This window comes from Hyla sarda, chromosome 4, assembly GCF_029499605.1.
Source record: "Hyla sarda isolate aHylSar1 chromosome 4, aHylSar1.hap1, whole genome shotgun sequence".
NCBI lineage: Eukaryota > Metazoa > Chordata > Amphibia > Anura > Hylidae > Hyla > Hyla sarda.
In genome coordinates, this window is record NC_079192.1 from 254,278,415 (window position 1) to 254,300,428 (window position 22,014).

Below are 22,014 nucleotides of genomic sequence, written 5' to 3' on the forward strand. Positions count from 1 at the left end.
GTGCGTTTATTTTTAGATGTTGTTCATTATTAGCCCGGCAATTGTTAAACACTATAAAGGTCACACGTCCTGGTAGAAATTATCCACATACCTTGTCTTAAATGATAAGACAATGGATGTTCAGTTACCAGTTGCTACTCTTACACTACTTGTCACATTATATGTAATCCGAAGAATTCATATGAGAAGTGCTTCTCTTGTTTGGTCGGGCTTTATGTTTGGTAGTATGTTTTTATGTTTACTGTGCGTGTAATGATTGTTGTTGTTAATGGCTGTTTGTAACAGCAAAATTCCATTGGTGCCAGGTGGTTGTTGTTTTTTTGTTGTTTTACCTGTCGGTTGATACTTTTCAACAAATAACATTTTTCTGCTTGCATTTATTTGTGTTTCTCTACATACTCCTTACATTTTTGTGATATCCAACAAAAAAGCACAAACTCTCATGTCATAGAAATAAGTTAAATTGCATACTTGGTTGGTGATTAATGGTAGGAAAACTTTTTGTACACTTCCTGTACAAGCAACCTTACCATCTGCCATTTTAGTCCTTTCATGGTTTGTACTGGCAGATAGGATGTTTTTGTTTATTTATTACTGGCAGTTTCCTTGCAGTGATGCTTAGCACCTGGGAAGTCGCGCTTTTCCTTAGAAAGCATAACTTACCCATCTACATAAATGGGCTCAATATCTTCATTCTTAGTTTATGTTTTATGTTAAGAATGAAAGAAAACTTTAATATGAATTTAAAATGAAATTAATACAATTGCTAAATGTTTTCTTTTACAACTTTGTCCCTGTTGCATATACAAAACATTTATTATTATTATAGTTGTTGTGTTTTCTTTTTTTTTTTTATTGCTATAGAGAAAGCAGAGAAACCTTCAGAAGAAAACCCATCTATCCCCCTGTCTATATGCGGGATCGCTCACCACACAGAAGAGAGTCTCCATATTTCCGGGAATCTCCAATTACTCGAAAAGATTCTCCACACAGCAGATCTGGCTCCAGTGTCAGTAGCAGAAGTTATTCTCCAGAACGGAGAAAAACATTTCCCTCCCATCAACACAGAAGTATGACTTTTGTTTTTATACTGCTTATCTCTGTTGACATGCCTGTTTTATTAGACCCTTAGGGATGCAGCCAGTTTTTACCTTAAGGGTACGATCACACGTACAGGATCCTGCGCATCAAATCTGTGTACATGTGAAAGTACCCTAAGGGGTACTTAGGGTAACATGAAAAAACTTTTTTTTTTTTTATATCCACTTGATCTAGAAAGTTAAACAGATTTGTAAATGAAATCTATTAAACATCTTAATACTACCAGTACTTATCAGCTGCTGAAGTTGAGTTGTTCTTTTCTGTCTGACAACAGTGCTCTCTGCTGACACCTCTGTCTGTCTCAGGAAATGTACAGAGCAAGAGAGGTTTGCTATGGGGTTTTGCTGCTACTCTGGACAGTTCCTGAAACAGACAGAGGTGTCAGCAGAGATCACTGTGGTCAGACAGAAAAGAACAACTCAACTTCAGCAGTTAATTAGTACTGAAAGGATTAAGATTTTTTAATCGAAGTAACTTACAAATCAGTTTTACTTTCTGGAGCCAGTTGATATAAAAAAATAAAAATAAAGTTTTTTTCATGGAATTCCCCTTTGTCTATTCACACGTACAGTATTCTGTGCAGATTTGATGCGCAGGATTTTCTGCTGCAGATTTCAATGTAAACTGAATGACTGAACACAGCTTGAAATCCTGCGCATCAAATCTGCACAGAATACTGTACATGTGAATAGACCCTTAATTACCAAGCCCCATTTTTAAGTGAAAATAACTTTAGAATGCTTTTACTGAGCGAAGCGATTCTGAGATTGTTTTTTCATGACCTATTGTACTTTATATTATTTGAAAATTTTTGTTGACACATACAGCGTTTTTGTGAAAAACTCAAAAATGTTGTGAAAAATTGGAAAATTTCTGGCACTTTTTAAAATATTTGTTATGATGTTCACTGTCTTTATTCTGTGGGTCAGTCCAATTATGGTGATACCCAATTTATTTAGCGCTCCCCCTCCCCCTTTTTGTGTGTTGCTGTGTTTTACTCCATTGTCCGACCCCATTGTGTGAGGGCTTTTTTTTGGGGCAGGACAAGCTGTACTTTTTATTGGTACCATTTTTGTGATACATGCTACCTTTTAATTAATTAATATTCCATATTTTGGACCTGGACCAAAAGTCTAAGTTTTTTTTGTAGTTGCAATACCTATTATGTATTTTTTTGTGATAATACAAGGCTTTATTTGGAAAGTGGCATTTAGCTATTTACATATATATATATATATATATGCTACAGCATAGAAGAACTGTCAGTATTACATTTACAGTTCTCCTCTGAGATCCAACTTATGGCTGGACTTAAGATGGGGCCCGCAATCAGAGGAGGTTGCCGATGGGGACAAGGGGAACCTCCTCTCCGGTCGATCCTATAGATGAGGTCAGTACTGACCACTGTATCTATAGGGTTAATACTGCAGAGACCAGTGCGGTTTCTGTCTCTGCAGTTGCTACAGAATCAATGATTGACAGCTGTGTCCCACTGTGAATCTCCTGCTCTGCGTCCCGGAGGAAGGTGAGAATGCAGGACGTATGCATAAGGAACATGTCAGCTGCAAGGACGTAGGCATATGTCCTGTAGCGGGAAGGGGTTAAATAGTTTCCTATAAGATAACATATCTGAAATATCTTCTAGTTCTGCTTTGTGTGGTTTCTTTGTGATTTGTTCAAAAAATTGATGAGTAAATTGACAACTGGGTGTTAGAAGTTGGCATGCTGTGTCCCAATGTTGTCTGACACTTACCAATCAGTGGTGATAGTATAGAGACACACTTTAATGGGAATGGCACAACAGAGAATGAAAAAAAAAAAAAGATTATTCCAAATTATTTCATGGGAAGCATTTACTAAAACAGACATGTTTTTTTTTAAGTATTTTAATTTTGCATTTTAATAAACAGACATTATCAACAAGATAAACAAAATTAACAACCTCCGTATTTCCAGAGGCCGACTCCTCCATAATGACAGGGAGCAATACTCATAGAATCAGTCATCAGCAATAAGGAGGGCACCTCAGAGACCTATCCGGAGAAAGCACCGTACAACAAACAATTTATCTAAGAGCCGAGGAACGTGCTCTCGAATCACCCAGAGTGCATGAAAAAGTGCAAACGTGTTACACTAAAAAAAAACGTGCACAAATGATGCGGTCTATCGCAAGCCCTTCTCCGATAGGAGAGGGGCCCCCCATCAAACCTTACCCTTCACCACCGGACCAAAAGGTACCCGCGAGGTTCCAGGTTCGATGTCCCTTTTCGCCAAAGCTACTAAGGGACCATAAATGCTCCTGGCAAACCCCTTGGCGTTAGCCAAGGTATCTGCCCGCAAAGCCGATAACGGTCGGTACCCTGCACGTGCTGGAGTACCCGGGGTTTTTGCAGGGAGGTGAGGAACTTGATGGCCATACACACCTCCCCTAGACCGCTAGGAGGGACACTCAGAAGGGCTAACTCATCCTAACACGCAATATGTAAAAACGCAAACTGTGAACACGCAATATGTAAAAAGTGACACAGTGACAAAAAATAAGTGAATGTGTGCAGATATACTGCCTGGACATTGTGAGTGTCACAAGGTGAAGAGATCATGGTGCCTGTGCTTCCACTTAGTGAGCCAGTACTCCCAGTGAGTTTTGGCACCTCGGGGTCACCACTACCCGAGGCACTAAAGTACCTCTGCTCTAGACCCTTTCAGCCTCATGGCGAGATCCGGAGGAAACGGGTCACATCGGGGCAGCTGTCGTGCTGATTCCTCTGAACCAGCCCCGGAACGCCCTGGTACACCTTCCCCCTACCATGCAGCACCCATCCCTACCAGCTCCACACCGGCGTCGCCTGCCACCGATATGTAACTGATAAGAACAGATGCTACACTTGATCTTAGCCACAAGGCCGAGAAGCCCCGTACAACAAACACACACTCACTCATGCACTCTTCCCAGTATCCCCACCTAGAGTGCCCTAGGAGATACCAGAGGCAGTGGAAACTTGCTCAACACCATGGATCACACTTTAGCTACAGTTTGCAGGGGAAGAAAAAAAGAGGAGTGAGAGTGGTACCTTTAGAGAGAGTTTAGTAAGAGTTTCATAGGAACCCATAAGCGCTTCAGCCAGGGCAGTAGCAGAGTTCGACAGATCGAGGTCGATCCACCATGCTGCATAGACCTGTTGGGAGGCAAGAAAATTGTTATTTACATCAGGGGCTGCAAGCCGCCATGTCGCTTGAGAGCCTGGAGAAGAGCCCGACCAAGTCTGGGAGGCTTTCCTGGCCAATAGAAGGATCCCAGAGCACCACATAGAATACTAAAATATTTATTGGGGGGAATCGGAGGAGCTAAATGAAAAAGGTACAGAAATTTAGGAAGGTAAATCATTTTGAAGATATTTATCCTGCCAGCTAGGGACAGAGGGAGCGAGGAACAGACAGTTAACCTCTCCACAGTGGAGCATAAGAGCAGATCCAAATTCAGGGTAAGATAGTCTGTCAGGGAAGCAGTAACTTCCACCCCCAGATATCTAAAATGGGAAACCAGTTGCACCCCAGCCGGAAGCCCCATTAAAGAGGATTTAGCCCAGTTTACCCATAAGCCTAATTGACCGCTCCAGTAGGTCAATTAAAGACAGTAGAGAGCCTTCTGCATCCACCAAATACACTAGCGTATCATCCGCATAAAGGGAAACCTTCTCTACAGTAGACCCCTTGGGTATGTCACAGATAGTGGGGTCTTCACGGATGTCCGCCTCCAAAGGCTCCACCGCAAGTGCAAAAAGAAATGGAGAAAGAGGGCACCCCTGACTTGTCCCACGACCCAGTAGGAAGGGAGCAGAAACATCTAAGTTAGTGCGAATGCAGGCCCTAGGGCTATCGTATAACAACCTAACCCAAGCACAGAATCGGGGGATCAAACCCAAACACACCCAGAACCTCCCATATAAAAGGGCCAACCCACCGAATCAAAGGCCTTATAGACATCTAGACTAACTACTACTTTGGTAGGAAAGCCCTCCCCTACCGTTGCAATGTTGAATTGGAGGTGCTTCACATCAGTAGCTCTCCCCGGCATAAAACCTGTATGGTCAGGATGAATGATAGAGGACATGACCCCACGTAGGCTAGTAGCCAGTACTCCAGCCAAAATTTTAATATCAACATTTAAAAGGGAGATAGGTCTGTAAGAGTCAGGCAGCAACGGGTTCTTTCCCGGCTTGGGAAGTACTACGATCAACGCCTCCCTCATAGAATCTGGGAGAGACTCTTCACCAGCCATCAAATGGAATACTTTAAGGAGTACAGGGGTCAGGCGCTCCTCATTCATCCTATACCAATCGCCAATCATCCCATCGAGACTTGGGGTTTTCCCATGGGGAAGCTCACGAATAGCCTGCTCTACCTCCTTAACTCATAAGGGGGCATCCAGAGCCTCCGCCTGAGCACAACTTAGCTTGGGAAGGGACAGCTCCTGTAAGAAATAGACAATTTCCCCCCTGTGACAGGGCCTTGGAGGGGCAGAATACAAGGAAGAGTATAAGTCCCTAAAGACATCATTAATCAACTGGGGTCGGACACCACAGAATCATCCCCACCCCTAATACAAGGGATAGAGGCAGCGGGACGACTAGCCCTTGTCCACAAACTCAAAAAGGACTAGCCCTATCCGCCAACCTCAACTGGACTCTATCCTTCTGATCTACCAACAAGGACCGCTGAGCTTTGGCCCACGCCCTTTCATTATCAGGAGAGGCATCTCTAATATATGCTTCCTCCAAAACACTCACCTCCTGCAGCAACTTATGCTCCATAGCTTACCTAATTACCCGTTGGCCCACTACACCCGCTATAAAGGCACCCCTGACCGTGGCCTTGATGTCGAAGGCCGCAGTGGTCTTCAACCTGCGGACCTCCGGAGGTTTCAAAACTACAACTCCCAGCAAGCCCGGACAGCCGATGGCTGCCCGGGCTTGCTGGGAGTTGTAGTTTTGAAACCTCTGGAGGTCCGCAGGTTGAAGACCACTGAGGGCGGATGATAAGAGGATGATGAAGGGGGGAGGGGGGAATGATGACAAGAGGATGATGAAGGGGGGGTGTGGGATGATGAAGGGGGGTGGGGATGATGACAAGGGGATGATGAAGGGGGTGGTGGGATGATGACAAGGGGATGATGAAGGGGGGTGGGGATGATGACAAGGGGATGATGAAGGGGGGTGGGGATGATGACAAGGGGATGATGAAGGGGGGGATGTGGGGGATGATGACAGGTGATGATGATGAGGGTCTGGATGATGACAGGCGGTGATGATGATGAGGATGTTAATGACGGGTCTGGATGATGACAGGGGGGGATGATGTATTTCCCACCCTAGGCTTATACTCGAGTCAATAACTTTTCCTGGGATTTTGGGTTGAAATTAGGGGTCTCAGCTTATACTCGGGTCGCCTTATACTCGAGTATATACGGTATGTGTCTAGCCCCTTTATTTTTTTTACACTTTTAATTTAGCTCACTAGTCTGAATTCCTCTCAAAGGGAGGAGGTGTGGCCTCACGGTGCAGGTCTCCGCCCCCTCCCTCAGTATGCTGTCTGCTCACATCTCCCCTAGCATTAACAATACTACAACTCCCAGCTTGTCCTCACTGACAGTAGCGGGACACAAGCTGACAGTGGGAGGATTTTTCCTCCAGCTGTGAGCCCTGCATTCACAGCTGTCAATCAAGGAAGTGTGTCCATGACATAGGTGATGACGCATGGACACAGCAGGACTAGTATGTGTCCAAGCAGGCAGGGGGGCAGTTGTTTGACTGGCTTTTTCAGTATGAAATACAAAAAAATTTCTAATGAAAGCAATTGCAAAACCTATTGGTTTTGCATGCTTTAAAACATATCAAAAGTTGTTGTATCTGACAGTGCCTATTTAATAAAAAATAAGCTCAAACCTCATATTTTTCACAACTTCAGATATGTAGAGAATATAAAGAAAATTTACATTTATTCTCTCATTACAATGGAAGACCTTGGCTGTGCTACAGTATCACCCTTGTAATCTGTTTAAGCTGCATGCTTGCACACCACTGATAAGAGCAAATTTCCAGATCTCTTAGGTCAGTAGATACCAAATAGAATATTCTTGTACTTAAAAAAAAATAATAAAAGGCTTCTTTAACCCCTTAAGGACGGATTATTGTTTTTCTGTTTTTGCACTTTAGTTTTTTCTTCCTTTTTAAAAATCATAACCCTTTCAATTTTGCACCTAAAAATCCATTTGGCTTATTTTTTGCGCCACCAATTCTACTTTGTAATGACATCAGTCATTTTACCTAAAAATCTACAGCGAAACGGAAAAAAAAACATTTTGCAACAAAATGGAAGAAAATGCCATTTTGTAACTTTTGGGGGATTCCGTTTCTACGCAGTAAATTTTTGGTAAAAATTACACCTTATCATTGTTCTGTAGGTCCATACGGTTAAAATTATATCCTACTTATATAGGTTTGATTTTGTCGTAATTCTGAAAAAAATCATAACTACATGCTGGAAAATATATGCGTTTAAAATTGTCCTCTTCTGAACCCTATACCTTTTTTATTTTTCCACGTACGGGGTGGTATGAGGGCTCATTTTTTGTGCCATGATCTGAAGTTTTTAGCAGTACCATTTTTGTTTTGATCAGACTTTTTGATCGCTTTTTATTCATTTTTTTTATTGTATAAAAAGTGACTAAAAATACTCTATTTTGGACTTTAGAATTTCTTGTGCGTACACCATTGACTGTGCGGTTTAATTAACAATATATTTTTATAGTTCGGATATTTACGCACGCGGCGATACCACATATTTTTATTTACACAGTTTTTTTTTATGGGAAAAGGGGGTGATTCAAACTTTTATTAGGGAAAGGGTTAAATGGTCTTTATTAATTTTTATTAATTTTTTACTTTTTTTGCAGTGTTATAGCTCCCATGGGGGGCTATAACATGCAGTACTTTGATTCAATACACTGATCCCTGCCTTTGCATTCAAGGGATCAATGTTATCGGCAGTTGATTGCTCAAGCCTGGATATCAGGCTTGGAGCAATCAATCGACAATAGGACACGCAGGAGACAGGTGAGGGGACCTCCTGCTGTGTCCTAGCTGATCGGGACATCCCGATTTTATCACGATGGTCCTGATCAGCCCGACTGAGCAGCCGGAATGCTTTTGCTTTCACTTTTAGACGCGGCGATCAACTTTGATCGCCGCGTCTAAAGAGTTAATGCCGGACATCAGCCCGATCGGCGATGTCCGGCATTAGCGTGGGTCCCGGTTGCTTATAGCAACCGGGACCCACCCGGTATGATGCGTGCTCACCTCGTGAGCGTGCATTATATATGAGGATGTGCATATGGACGTTCATAAACGTCCATATGCACTAACGGGTTAAACAACCTATCATGAAGCATCCATGAATTTATTAGTTACCAAAAAAGAGAATTATTCACACAGTGGTTTAAATGATTTTTATTGGTTTTTGAGAAAATTTTTACAACAAATGTTGGCCAAAGAAAACAAAACGCGGCCAAAAGAACATTACAAAACAATGTATCATATCCGTATAGAATTAGAATCGAGCAAACACTCACAGTGGAGGTTTTTAGAATTCATTTATGCATTTATTTATTTATTTTGCAGCACTGGGACTTGTTCCTAAAGGGACTAAGGACTGCATTTTCAATGTGCCAATCTGTAGACATCATGGTATAGAGCAGGATGAACTAAAAAGTTATATAGTTTTGTGGGAAAATATTCCATAATATTCAATCTACATCCCTGCTTTTGCTTTGGAGTCCAGTAGGCGGTCCATCTTTCCCTAAGTAACCCTTAGGCCTGTATGAGTTTTCAACCTTTGGTACAAACAAGAATGTTTCCATTAACTGGCAGTAAGCAAAGCTGTTTTATATTATAAGAATCTGACATTCAGAAAATATAATTAGAAAGATTCCTTTTTATTATATGTTAAATTTATGTGCATATAACTGGCCAATTACCGTGTATGTGCGTGAAAAGTGTACTGACACCTAGTGATAGTGCTGTGCATTGCAGCCAATCATTTCATCATCCCCATATGTTTGTTTAGTAACTCCCACTTTAACGAATAACTGATAATCCAGTCTCTGATTTTATTCTTAAATGGGCACTCTCATTAAAAAAAATTTTGCTATTGCGCTCCTTTTATGGTAAATAAAAAAATATTTCTAAAGTACTTTGTTTTAAAAAAAAAAATTATGTTTTCTCTGTTTTGTGTTTAAAAAAGCTGCCACTAGGTGTCTCCCTACTTGTCCAGAACATATTTCCCCCATATTTTGCACAGACTTTGGACTCCTGCTGGCCTGGCAGAAGTCCAAAAGCAGGAAATGCTGAGGGGTGTGTGTGCAGCCTTAGCCAATCATAGCTCATCTCACACTGAACTCCTCTGGGCTGTGTGTAGCAGAGTGCGGGAGGAAGTTCTCCCCCTGTACAGCTTCAGATTATGTCAATCCTTCTGGGGAACGCCCCTTCCCAGTCTGTGTATCTGACTGAGCAGAAAATAAAGGGCAATATCAAGGTAGAAAACTAAAAATAAAAAAAATAATATAAAGGCAGGGGGGAGGTGTTATCATGATGGGGGCAGTGAACTTAAAATTTAACAAGATCATGAGAGGTACTCTTTAATAAAACTGTCATTGATGATTTGTCGTAACTTCTTTTTGTAATTTAGTTTAAAAAAATTAATAAAATAACATACTTTCGCTCTAGACTTTTCAGTATGTTGGTAAAACAGAAGATGTTACCGTGAATAAAATTGTGGTGTTATATAGCACAGCTGTTATAAAGTTCTGTTTTCTCCATGTTATATCTAGGTAAAGAAAGACCTGGCACACATACTCTAAGATCATCTAAAGATGCATCTCCATCAAGCTCAGTAGGCATTCCTCCAGCAAAGGTACAGTTTTCTGCATAGTTTTGCTAGTAGAGTTGTTTTTACAGTTTACAGTTAGTTTACAGTTTAGTCTTCTAGGGAAAATTCTCTAGAGAAAAGGCATCTACTTATAACATTTAGCTTATTTGTATATTGACTGGTTATATACAGTATAAGGATATTGGGGAAAGGGGATTTATCAGGAATTTAAAACTTTTTTTATTTTTTTGCATACATTTTTTGCAAATTGTTCCACAAATGTCAGTGTGGAAATATTTTGCTACTTTTTCACTTCCACTCTGCTTAATTTATTTTATCAAAACTTCTTAGGATGAGTCAAATTTGAAGACGTCTGCTGTGGTAGCTGATTTAAAGGGGCAATCTGGACGTCACACCATGCCACCATCCATTCATGTCTATGGGAGGGGGGGCATGACTGACATTAATTGGGGGTGAGATAGACATGAATGGAGGGGGTGTGACGTGATGTCACGAGGGGCATGGCCTGACATCACAAAGAGGTTTCCGAGACTGGAGACGCAGCCCCGCATACAAGGCGGGTGCTACACGGAGATCACGGGGGTCCCAGCAGTGGGCCCCCAGCAATCAGACATCTTATCCCCTATCCTTCGCATAGGGGACGAGATGTATTTGGCCGGAATACCCCTTTAAGATAGTTGCACAATTTCACTCCAGCCAAACTTTCTCCAGCACAATCTCACTCCAGCCAAACTTTCATAGATCTGGACCAGCTATTTATGAAGAATGTGTCTTTTTATTTATTTTTTTTATTTATATATATATATATATATATATATATATATATATATATATATATATATAAAAAATATGGTGCAAGAACACATGACCTACCCCCGTGTAAAAGGCGTGAAAAATGACTTGATTTACACTTAAAATGATCAATTCCCCCCAGGTTTCTCAAACCTCTTCTAGATGTTAATGTCGGGATTCAGGCCATGCTGAATGACTTTGGAATATGAGTGAATTCAGATGCGATTCCAGGCTATTTGTATGGGCAGTAATGTGTAACACTGTGCTGCCTATACTATGTAAGTTGTGATATGTCACCTTTACCTCTCCAGGACCTAGGTAAAAAGCATGCAAACATTCCATCTTTCAGCATCTGTTGGACAGATGTTAGCAGTTGATTGCTTACAAATAAAAAACTCCTTTCTTAGTCACATCATAAAGTATTTGTTTTTTTACAGAGTATAGAAATAGATAAAGGGAGTCGTCTGGCGGACAGTGCTTTAATGGAAGCCGCTTCTAAATGGATTTCTGAGAAAGCGTCTGACATCAACTTACCAGATGCAACAGAAGAACTTGTAAGATTATTTCTTATTTTAAAGTGCATCTGTCTCTCCCTCTATAGTTGTTACCAGCGACACAGTCTAGAAGGGGCATATGCAAGGGATAACAATGTTTGTAAATGAAATAGCTTCCCCCCCCCCCCCCCCCTCCCAATAAACAGTTTTTACAGCATCCCAGAGTGTCAGAGACTTGGCCCAGAGTCCACTATGATCCTGGGCCCCAATGCCTCTATCCCAGTGTTTCCCAACCGGGGTGCCTCCATCTGTTGCAAAGCTATAACTTCCAGCATGCCCAGACACCCAAAGCATGCTGAAAGTTGTAGTTTTGCAACAGATGGAGGCCCCCTGGTTGGGAAACACTGCTCTATCCACTGAAATCACACTCTTGCCTGTGCATTTTGTCCGTGCATGTGTTGTCAATGGGTATTACAGCACACGTGATATTGCATATGCTTGTTAATCCCTACTTAACTGTGTCACAGTTTAACAACTTTAGATGAAGTGGCAGATGCACTTTCATTAAATTATTTTCTCACTGAAGTTTTGAACATTTACAGGCATGAGCCATTTTTGGGAATTATAATAATTGGGTCTCTATACAAGTTTATTAAGTTAATAATTTAAGTAACTTCAGTACAGTGTTAAAGGAGTATTCTAGCGCAAAATAATTTATCCCCTATCCAAAGGATAGGGGATAAGTTATAGATCGCGGGGGGTCCCCGGGATCTCCTGGACGGGGCCACGGCAGTCTGCAGGAAGTGAAGTTTAGTCCCCAGCAGAAAGCTGCGGCAGACACGCCCCCTCCATGTATCTCTATGGGGTGCATGGAGGGGGCGTGTCAGCCGCCGCGTCATGCGGGGACGGAACGCCCCCTTTCCAGCATACTGCTGCGGCCCCGTCCAGGAGATCCCGGGGGGCCCCAGCAGTCGGACCCCCGCGATCTATAACTTATCCCCTCTCCGAAAGATTTTATTGCACTACAGATCTCCTTAAAATTACCTTTATTCTCTCTTGGTGGGACTCTGAGAAATGTAAGAACCCCTCTCACACACACATCATAAAATTTTGACATGTACTTGTGACATACCATCACTTTATGAGATGGGACAAAAAAAAGCCTCTTTCCCATTATCCCAAGTATCCCATTTACTGAAGTGAAGTGAATACACATGTATAAACACTTCTCCAGCATCAAGGACTGGTATCTTCTATGCTTGGGATTGTTGGGTCCCAGAGGTTGAACACCAACAAGTTACATTTCTATGACATATCTAGTTTCGATGCAACACAGATGTTCGGGGAAAAAAAACTTGATTGGATTTAGACTCTAAAATGTTACATCAGCACCTGTGATTGGTAAGATGTCACCTGATTTAAAGACCCCTGCTCTGCCAGTGCCATACCTGGCATATTGGGAAATATTTCTTTCCTTTTTTCTTTTAAAGAAGGTAAGGTCTTCTTAACAACACTGAGTTGTAATCATCATAGACACTCAGTAGCTGGCTATACATGGTCCAATTGTTGCTTAGGGCTAAAATAAGAGTAAGGCTAAGAATGTTATTTTATTTTTAAATGTTTTGAGCTTTAACCCTTACACAACACAGGGCGTACAGCTATGCTCTGGTCACAGTGCATAAAGTGCGCTCACAAGCTTTGTGCACTTCATTTCCGGTAAGTCACAGCTGCTATCACCGACGTCCAGCAGTAAAGGGGTACTACACTGGAAAAAAATTTATTTCTATTTTTTTTAAATCAACTGATGACAGAAAGTTAAACAGATTTGTAAATTACTTCTGTTAAAAAATCTTAATCCTTCTAGTACTTATAAGCTTCTGTATGCTCCGCAGGAAGTTCTTTTCTTTTTGAATTTCCTTTCTGCCTGACCAAAGTGCTCTGCTGACACCTCTGTCCATGTCAGGAACTGTACAGAGCAGGATAGGTTTGCTATGGGGATTTGCTCCTACTCTGGACAGTTCCTAAAATGGACAGTGGTGTCAGCAGAGAGCACACCTCTCACTTTTTGTGAACTTTTTGTGTGGCATACAGAAGCCTTTAAGTACTAGAAAGATTAAGATTTTTTTAATAGAAGTAATTTACAAATCTTTTTAACTTTCTGGCACCAGTTGATTTAAAAAAATAAAATAAAATTCCAGCGGAGTACCCCTTTAACCTTTCAGCTATCAAAGTTTAAAATTGTTAAAATTCAGTGGATTCCTTTTGGTGAGGCTGATCAGGACCTCCATGTCATGTTTGTTGGGTCTTGATCAGCCTTCATGACGGCCGAAGTGTCCCTACCTGCCTCTGTGCTGTCCCGGTGGCGCTCTGTTTCTCTAAAAAAAAAAAAGAAAAATAGTAAAAAAAAAAAAGTTGTGAATGAGCTCTTCCCCTTATAAAAGTTTAAATAACCCCCTTTTACCTAGGCATGCCTATAGTGGCGGCAGCATCTTTATCCCCATAAGGCAAGCTCTGAAAATAGTTTCCATATCTGCAGAGTTTCCATATTGTAAAAATATCTTGTGTAATGTATGGTAGGTTAAAAGCTTTTATAGTAGCACCCACTTTATTACATTGTTTGTAGTACTGTGTGTAGAGGCCCGTAAGTGATAGAAGTACCTTTGTTTCCAAGGCTGGCTCATCATCTGCATTATATGCTGATCATACAGCAGACAATGAAGCAAGCATTTCTGTGAATCCAGAACTCTATGAACCTTCACCACTTGGCAACCGTTCAAAAGCAATAGCAGCTAAAACAAAGGAAATAGAAGAGGTAAGAAAAGAATAAAATGTTTATGCCAATGTCGGCATCTAATATAAAATTGATCTGTATTGTATTTCATTGTGTCTTCATAAGTATCTATTGTATTTTCTTATGACCTCATGGTTTGTTTTGGATTAACCAGCCCTTTTTAAAATGACACTGGTTCTGGCTTCTCCGACCCCTCACAATCGGCAGTTATTACTGAATTGTAGCATCACATGGCAGCCATTTATATCAATGTGTTGCATTGTAATTTATGAATGTACCTGTTCTACAAATAGGTCATATTGATAAGCGTTGTGGTCCTGAGCTGCAGCAGCCAATTAATATGCAGAGAAATCTAAAATAAAAAGTATATGTAATAGTTATCGCCACAATTGTAACACAAACTATAAAATTTTTATTTAACCGATTTAAAAAAAAAAAACACTGTTGAGTATGGAATCAAAGACTGTGAAAATTTGCTATTAAAACATGAACCCTTCTTACAAAAAAAAATAATAATAATAATACATATATATAATATATATATATATATATATATATATATATATATATATATATATCTCTATTAAAACCATAATAAACCACCCATTTATTGTTTGTTTTCTCAGCAAGGAAAGAAATTCCTACATTCTCACAGTCGTTTTAATGTTTGGCCTGTGTATCCCACAACTTGCTTCCTCTTTTCTCACCCCTGCAGTTGCCATATGTCTTTTCCATGGCAAACCTGAAATGGGTGGCCCTGTGTCATGTGACACCTCAGTATTACAGTATAATAAACTATCTACGATTCTCCACCAATTCCCTGTGCATCTAGTTTTTGCTATCTGGCAACAGGAGGCCAGGTGAAAGCCTGGGTTTACCCAAATGCTACACATCACTTATATATATAGAGAAGCAGCAAAACATGTTCACACATATACAATGTCCCACAGGTAGAGTGCCTAAAGAAATGACAGGACTTAAAGTTGTATTTTTGTGACTATCCTTATTTTCCTTTGTGGTCATGGCTCGAACAAGCAATATAGCTAACCTACCTTACACTGATAAGAAAGTAAGGGAAAACGTACTCACCGACCCGATGACTTGAGGTCCATCATGGAAGACCTAGAACAAAATCACGTTATAAAATATAGCAAGCGGTTGAAGTGTGCCCAAAACCGCGGACGTGGGCACGCCTATAGAGGGCAAAGAGACAAGGTGTAGGATACAACTCTATTTTATTTGAGAATCACAAAACCATAATACGGAATACATTAGCCATCTGGAAAGATGGATCAGGGATATAACTGTCAAATCAAGCAGAATTCCATCGGCCAAGCTTTTTAATAACGTGAGCTGGCACATTGTCCTGTGATAGTTGACCCAAGGAAAGACTCCGTGCTCTGCTTTTAAAACGTGTTAACTCACCTGGCCTAAGAAACCCATAGAAAGCTAGATAGATGGCTGCTTTGACCATGAGGCTGTGTTGGTAGCCGAAAGGGTTGGTGTCGAGCAGGGTGTGCGCAAAATGTCTGTAGGCCAGGAGATAGCCAACCAGTGGGATTCATAGATGGCTGCGAAGCCCATGGAGGAGAGGAATCCGTCACCACTGTGGGGGACATATTGAATACGGATGGCACAAAAAAAGGATATGCCATTCCAGTTCGTGAGGAAATGATCCCACATAACCAGGTCAGCCACGGCTTCCTCATCCATGTGCAACGTGTCCCTCTCTCCTGACACGGAAGGTAACCTAGAAAGGTGTCTGGATATGAACGACCTTCCTTGTGGGATGAAGCGCATGGCGAATGCCATCATGCCAAGTAGACTTTGCAACTCTGTATGACACCTAGCAAATTTGTGAATAGTTTTGCGGATCCTAAGAAGTTTCTCATGTGGGAGCCTGACTTGCATATTAACGGTGTCTAGTATGATCCCCAAGAACGTGAGTTACTTGGTAGGGCCCTCAGTTTTGTGAGGGGACACTAGAACCCCAAACTTGTTAAATAATGCAAATAGAGAACTAAAGTAGAGTTTGGAACAGAACCCGGATGTTCTAACAGGAGGAAGTCATCTAAGTAGTGAATGGTAAATTGACAATCAGACATATTCTGGAGGGACCAATGAAGAGCAGTGGCCTGCTGATCGAATAACCATGGCTGCTCTTTGCCCCAAAGGTTAACCTGACAGCAAAATAATATTTCCCCAACCATTTTACACCATGCCATTGGCAAAGATCTTGTCTGATGGGAAGCAATTTTAATGCGTCTGTTATGTCTGCTTTTGAGAGCCAAGTGTCGCAACCCAGCTGCAAAATTACCTATATTGCCTGATCGATGGAGGCATATTTCATCGAGAACTCATGGGATGGTGTCAATGTATTGATGCTAGGGACCAGGAGGAATAAGGAGCTGACAGGTCGTATATTAATCTCTTTTTATTATTGAATTTTCCCGTGGCTAGCCCCAGTGGGCTAACCCTCCAACAATCAACAGGCGAGATACAATGTCCGGTTCCCTAAGGGCGGACATCAGATTATGACATTTGTAACTGAACTACGGTAATGCGACGAGGCCAGTGTGAAAAACGTTGCATAATCCTGATACTAACCATCCGACCCAGTCGGGATCAGGGTGACCGGCGAGTACTTGCGCCAAAACCTGCGCCTGTACCTTGCCTAGTCATGCCTGGGGTCCCTTCTGGGTACAGATGGTGCTGGGGTGGGGTGCACTCTAAAACAGTTAAAGCAAACATGAAGGAGGCGACGATTGCTATATTTACAGGTGGCGAGATTGAAATTGTTGCATATCTGAGTCTTAAAGAGATATCTGACCAGACGGCCGAGCCGGTCTACTGTGGCAGTGCCTTTTTGACCAGAAGTGACGGGAGTAGCAGGGGTTTTGCTGGTGCTAGGTTCGCACTGGTCATTCACTTGGGAGCACCATGCAGAGGTATGAGAAATGGAGCTGCAGGATGGGGCTTTCAAACCCATGCTTACAAAACAATTCAGTGTCTATAGCTGTACCGCCATATTTATACGCCACTAGCTGAGTACCCAGCATTGCAACTAGCTGAGTACCCAGTGGTTTTTCCTTCCTAATCCTTGTTGGGGAGGAAAATAAACAAAGGAGGAAGCTTTTGACTTCATATCCCGTCCTCATATATTGTTGTCCTATCTCGACCTCCTATCTCGACCTCCTATCTCGACCCCCTATCTCGACCCCCTATCTCGACCCCCTATCTCGACCCCCTATCTCGACCCCCTATCTCGACCCCCTATCTCGACCCCCTATCTCGACCCCCTATCTCGACCCCCTATCTCGACCTCCTATCTCGACCTCCTATCTCGACCTCCTATCTCGACCTCCTATCCCGACCCGTAATATGTGTACCAGGTATTGAAATATGGCCAGCCGTACGGAAGTTATGTGGGAACATACATTTCCCATTGATTTGCATGGGACTTTAAAACAAAAGCCCTGATCCTCACAAATGGGGGTAGTTAAGGGTTAAATTAGCTATCCTATATTTTAAGTGGACATATAAGTAACATGTGAATAAATATTATCAAAATATATCCAGCCATTTGGAAGTTCTACAGTAACATATACTTCCCATAGACTTGTATGGGACTTTAAACAAAAACCCCACACCTGGCAAACGGGGGTGAGTAAGGGTTAAATTTACCTATCCTATGTTTGTTGTTGACATATAAGTAACATGTGTGCCAAGTTTCATGTTAATATCTTTAGCCTTTTGGATGTGATGCTGGAACATACACACACACACATACACACACATTGAGTTTTAAATATACAGTGACCCCCGACATACGATCATTTCAACTTACTATGGCCTCTCAGACGCCATCGCATGTTGAAGGCAGCATCAACGTACGATGCTTTTGTATGTCGGGGCCATCGCATAAACAGCAATCCGGCAGCGCAGACTGCTTCAGCTGCCACTGGATAGCCGTTTACGGTGCCCCGTGTGGTCCGCTGACGATCACTTACCTGTCCTCGGGGCTCCGGCGCATCCTCTTCGGGATCCCCGGCATGGTCGGCGCTCTCCATCATCGTCATCACGTCGCTGCGCACGCTGTCCCGTCATCCAATAGGAGCGGCGTGCGTAGCGACGTGATGGTGGCGACGGAGAGCGGCGACAGAGAGCGAGGATGTCGGGGAAGCAGAGGCATTGCGGGAGCGTCGGGGACACCCTCGAACGCGGCGACAGCGATGGAAGGCGACATCCAGGTCAGTGGTGACGGTCCGGAGCGGCAGGGACAGGTGAGTACAACTTCCTATACCAGTGGTCTTCAACCTGCGGACCTCCAGATGTTGCAAAACTACAACTCCCAGCATGCCCGAACAGCCGTTGGCAACATCTGGAGGTCCGCAGGTTGTAGCCCAATGTCCTATACTTTACATTGCACGGATCCCTCAACATGGTTTCAACAAACGATGGTCCATTTGGAACGGATTACCATCGTATGTTGAGGGACCACTGTATAGATTTCAGTAACCTTGTGTAAGTACAGGTCCAGTTTTTCTCTGTGTTTGGGCTTTGCAGAGCAGACCACGTCCCTGAACAGACCAAAGGCAATAACAAACTGATATACTCAATTTCCTGTTTAGCCTCGCATCTTTGCTTTTGAATACGACTGCTAATTCACCGCATGCCACAGTCTTGGTCTCCTTGAGATCATTGGTTGCAATCAACAATGAGGCCAGGTTGACGTCCTTGCCCTCAAGAATGTCTTTTTTAATGGCAGCCTGGATGAAGTGAGCTGGTGTCACATTTGGAGGAAGCTGCGGCGTACCTGGGAGGGGGTGGCTTGAGACCTGGAGGCCACGGGGGAAGCGATTGTAGCACACTCCCTAGCACGGGTTCGCTCCAGTTGCTCCAATCTGGACTGAAATCCAGACATAGAAGTCATCATTGTGTTCATCATCGCATGTAAATGAGATAGAGACGTGCTCATAGTTTGAGCAGACATGACCTCCTGGCTGCCGCCTGGAGCGGGTTCAGAGGTCAGAAGGTTATAGAGTTCCGCCTTCCTGGCACATGCTGGGAAAGGGATACCCCTCTTCCTCAACTACACAATTAGCTTGGGTATGGTCCAAGAGCGGTAAGAAGGTATACTGCCCCGATCAGAGGCCCTTGCGGGAGTCTCTGGGATGGAGAGCGCCTCCTAAATATCAGAGGATTGAGACATGCTGCTTCTGGACCTGTCCGGGCCAATGAAGGGTGCCAATAATGAGCACATTAACAATGAAAATAGCCCTCACTCTCAATAACTCTTCTGACCTGCTGCACAACCTGACACCTAGGTAGAACAGAACACGATGCTCCGAGACCAATGACCAAGTGACAAGAGACAAGACCAAGAGGCGAATGAGAAACTAGAAACAACAGGCCGAGAAACTGGAAACGTGACTGAAATTGGAGCAGAGCTACCGAGTGGTGCAAAGTATGTGGGATGGAAAACCGTATCAGAGAAAAGAATTTGACCCGCAACCGTACCAGCCATAACCAGGTGACGAAGAACAAGGCATGAGAATGTGATGTAACAAGGCAGACTTACAATATGTATGCTGTTGTGCTAAAGTAGAGTCAGAAAAGCACATGCAGAGGGTCCCATCTGAAGGATGTGTCAGATAAGCGGTAACCTACTGTCTATGTGTAAGGACTTTATTGCTTTGAAGAAGTCAGTAAAAACAATTTTAGTGGGCCCCAGCCTGAAGTACAAGTCAGGTATCTTGGTGACCCACTGACTATATAATCGTCAATGCTCTGAAGGCGTGTCAGTAACAATGACTGGCAAGAGACCCCAACTGAAGAACATGTCAGATAGCGGTGGTCTAATGCACCTAATGCAGAAATGCTGCCACTTGGGGCAGAAATTGTGTGCAGTAGAATAGGTTAGGTTTGAACGTGACTGTCTGCAATGCTGCACACAACCTATGTGACAGAGGGAGTGTTTATTAAAAGAGTGACCAAATTAGCAGTCAACTGTTACCTAATAGCCCAGTAACTGAAAAATCCGCAGTCTGCAGGAACCTCTAGACCCAACCAACTGTGGAAGCATAAGTAACTTTAGTAACAGCTAAAGGAACAACTGTATAATTCGCTGGTAAGTGGCTTAACTGCCTCCTGATACCTTGAAAGCACCTACAACTGCAGGCAGGTACAACTGCATGTCACACTCTGCAATAGTGATAGTATAGTAGGAGGATGCCCTGCAGTACAGTGATGCCCTACAGTGAGCTCTGACAGTCTATCCTAAGCAGAGTGTAGCAATGCAATAACACCCCGGCTGCTGCATCACGTGACCCTGGATCACGTGACCACCTCAGAGCCGTGAGCAGTGGCAGGCTAAACGCCGACATCCCCGAGTCACTACCCTGGACTGGGGAACGCTGCGGCCCGGACAGGCCATGGACGCAAGAGACAACATTGCCGCAACAAATGCTGCAAGGAAAGAACGCCACTGGGACACGAGGCGGCGCAGGCAAATGACGTCACCCGCTGCGAAGAGGTGCCGAGCATCGGCCCTGAGCCGATACAGCTGTCTAGCCAGCACCGGCCATCAGTACAGATAACGAAGATAAAGTGACATGATATCACCTGGTGCATGAGAGAGAAATGAGCCGGAAACTGGTGCTTACCGCTGCTGAAGCTTAATCCTGGGAGGGTACAGTAAACGCCGCTCCTCACCTCTGGGGGACATATGTGCTAACACAGTGCTCTGAAAACAGGAAACCCTGCCAACGCACCATACGCACCCGACCTATGTGAGAGGGGTGTTTATATACCCCACACCACTCCCACAAACACAGCCTTGCAGGCTTAACACTTACAACCATTAATAGTATGTTTTATTTGTGGGTTGAATAGCATAATCTACCAAGCTACCTCACAAATAAAACGTAAACTGCAGTAAAGCAGACTGAATGTAGTCACAAATAGGCAGCGTTTGGTCTATTCATCTTTGAGGGCATGCAGCAGTATATGTCTGAGCACATTGCTGTTTTTACAACTTATATGGGCAGAGTATACCCCTTTCCTGGTGTAATTCCAGCCCAACGTGGTAATATGGTTTTGTGTTTTTCTGAAGTGTAGTGGCATTTTGTATGACTAGACAGCTGTTTTTATCAATCATATGATGCAGCAGTTCAAGGATCCTGACAGGCAGTTCAGTGTTGCTTCCAGATGAATTTCAGCAGCTTTAAAATGGGGCAGGTTTGTGCGACATTGAAAGCTGCATTTATTAACTGTGTGCGCACTACCAGGGGCTCCACTGGGGGGGAAAAAAGTGAAGTTACAATGCATGCTCATACTGTTCCAAGCAAGTTCCGTGCACAGAAATTGCTGGGCGTTGTACGGCTGCCTTGGCAACTCTATCGCCAAACGTTTATTGTGTCTTTCTACACTTCGCTTGAAGATCAATCAGAAGCTAAACTCTGGAGGGTACACTTTTTAAACTTTTGCTTTAAAAACAAGGCTTAGCATGGACATGCTGCTGTACAGAGAATTTTGGGTGTTAAGGTTTGATAATGGCTGTAAGCACAAATGGACTTTACAGCATTTAGGTTGGTGGTGACTTCACAGCTTTTTGGATGAAATGTTCCCTGCCTAACATTTTCCATGGAATGGCCTTATGAATCAAGTTACAGGTTAAGAGCCAGCAAATGTTGAATCTAGTTTAGATGTAAAATAAACACTGTAAGCTTTCTCTTCAGCTTACTTTATACACTTCCTTACACTGCATTAGCAGAGCAAATATTGCTTGAATTACATTTTGGGACAAGGACGGTGCACTTTTTCTTATTTTCACTTGTACAATATCATTTTTGTTGTTTTTACCACAAGTTTACACTTAACACTCAGATCAGT

At 42.9% G+C, this 22,014-nt stretch overlaps 1 protein-coding gene across 5 annotated transcripts in view; it reads left to right on the forward strand.

The window, feature by feature from the left end:
- PPHLN1 (periphilin 1) overlaps positions 1 to 22,014 on the forward strand; it is a 98,730-nt gene that overhangs the window by 45,977 nt on the left and 30,739 nt on the right. For all 5 annotated transcript variants that reach the window (XM_056573949.1, XM_056573951.1, XM_056573948.1 and 2 more), the window contains 4 exons: positions 865 to 1,070; positions 9,986 to 10,068; positions 11,274 to 11,390; positions 14,002 to 14,142. In XM_056573949.1, coding sequence (XP_056429924.1) covers positions 865 to 1,070; positions 9,986 to 10,068; positions 11,274 to 11,390; positions 14,002 to 14,142 — 547 coding nt within the window. The remainder of the gene's footprint in view (positions 1 to 864; positions 1,071 to 9,985; positions 10,069 to 11,273; positions 11,391 to 14,001; positions 14,143 to 22,014) is intronic.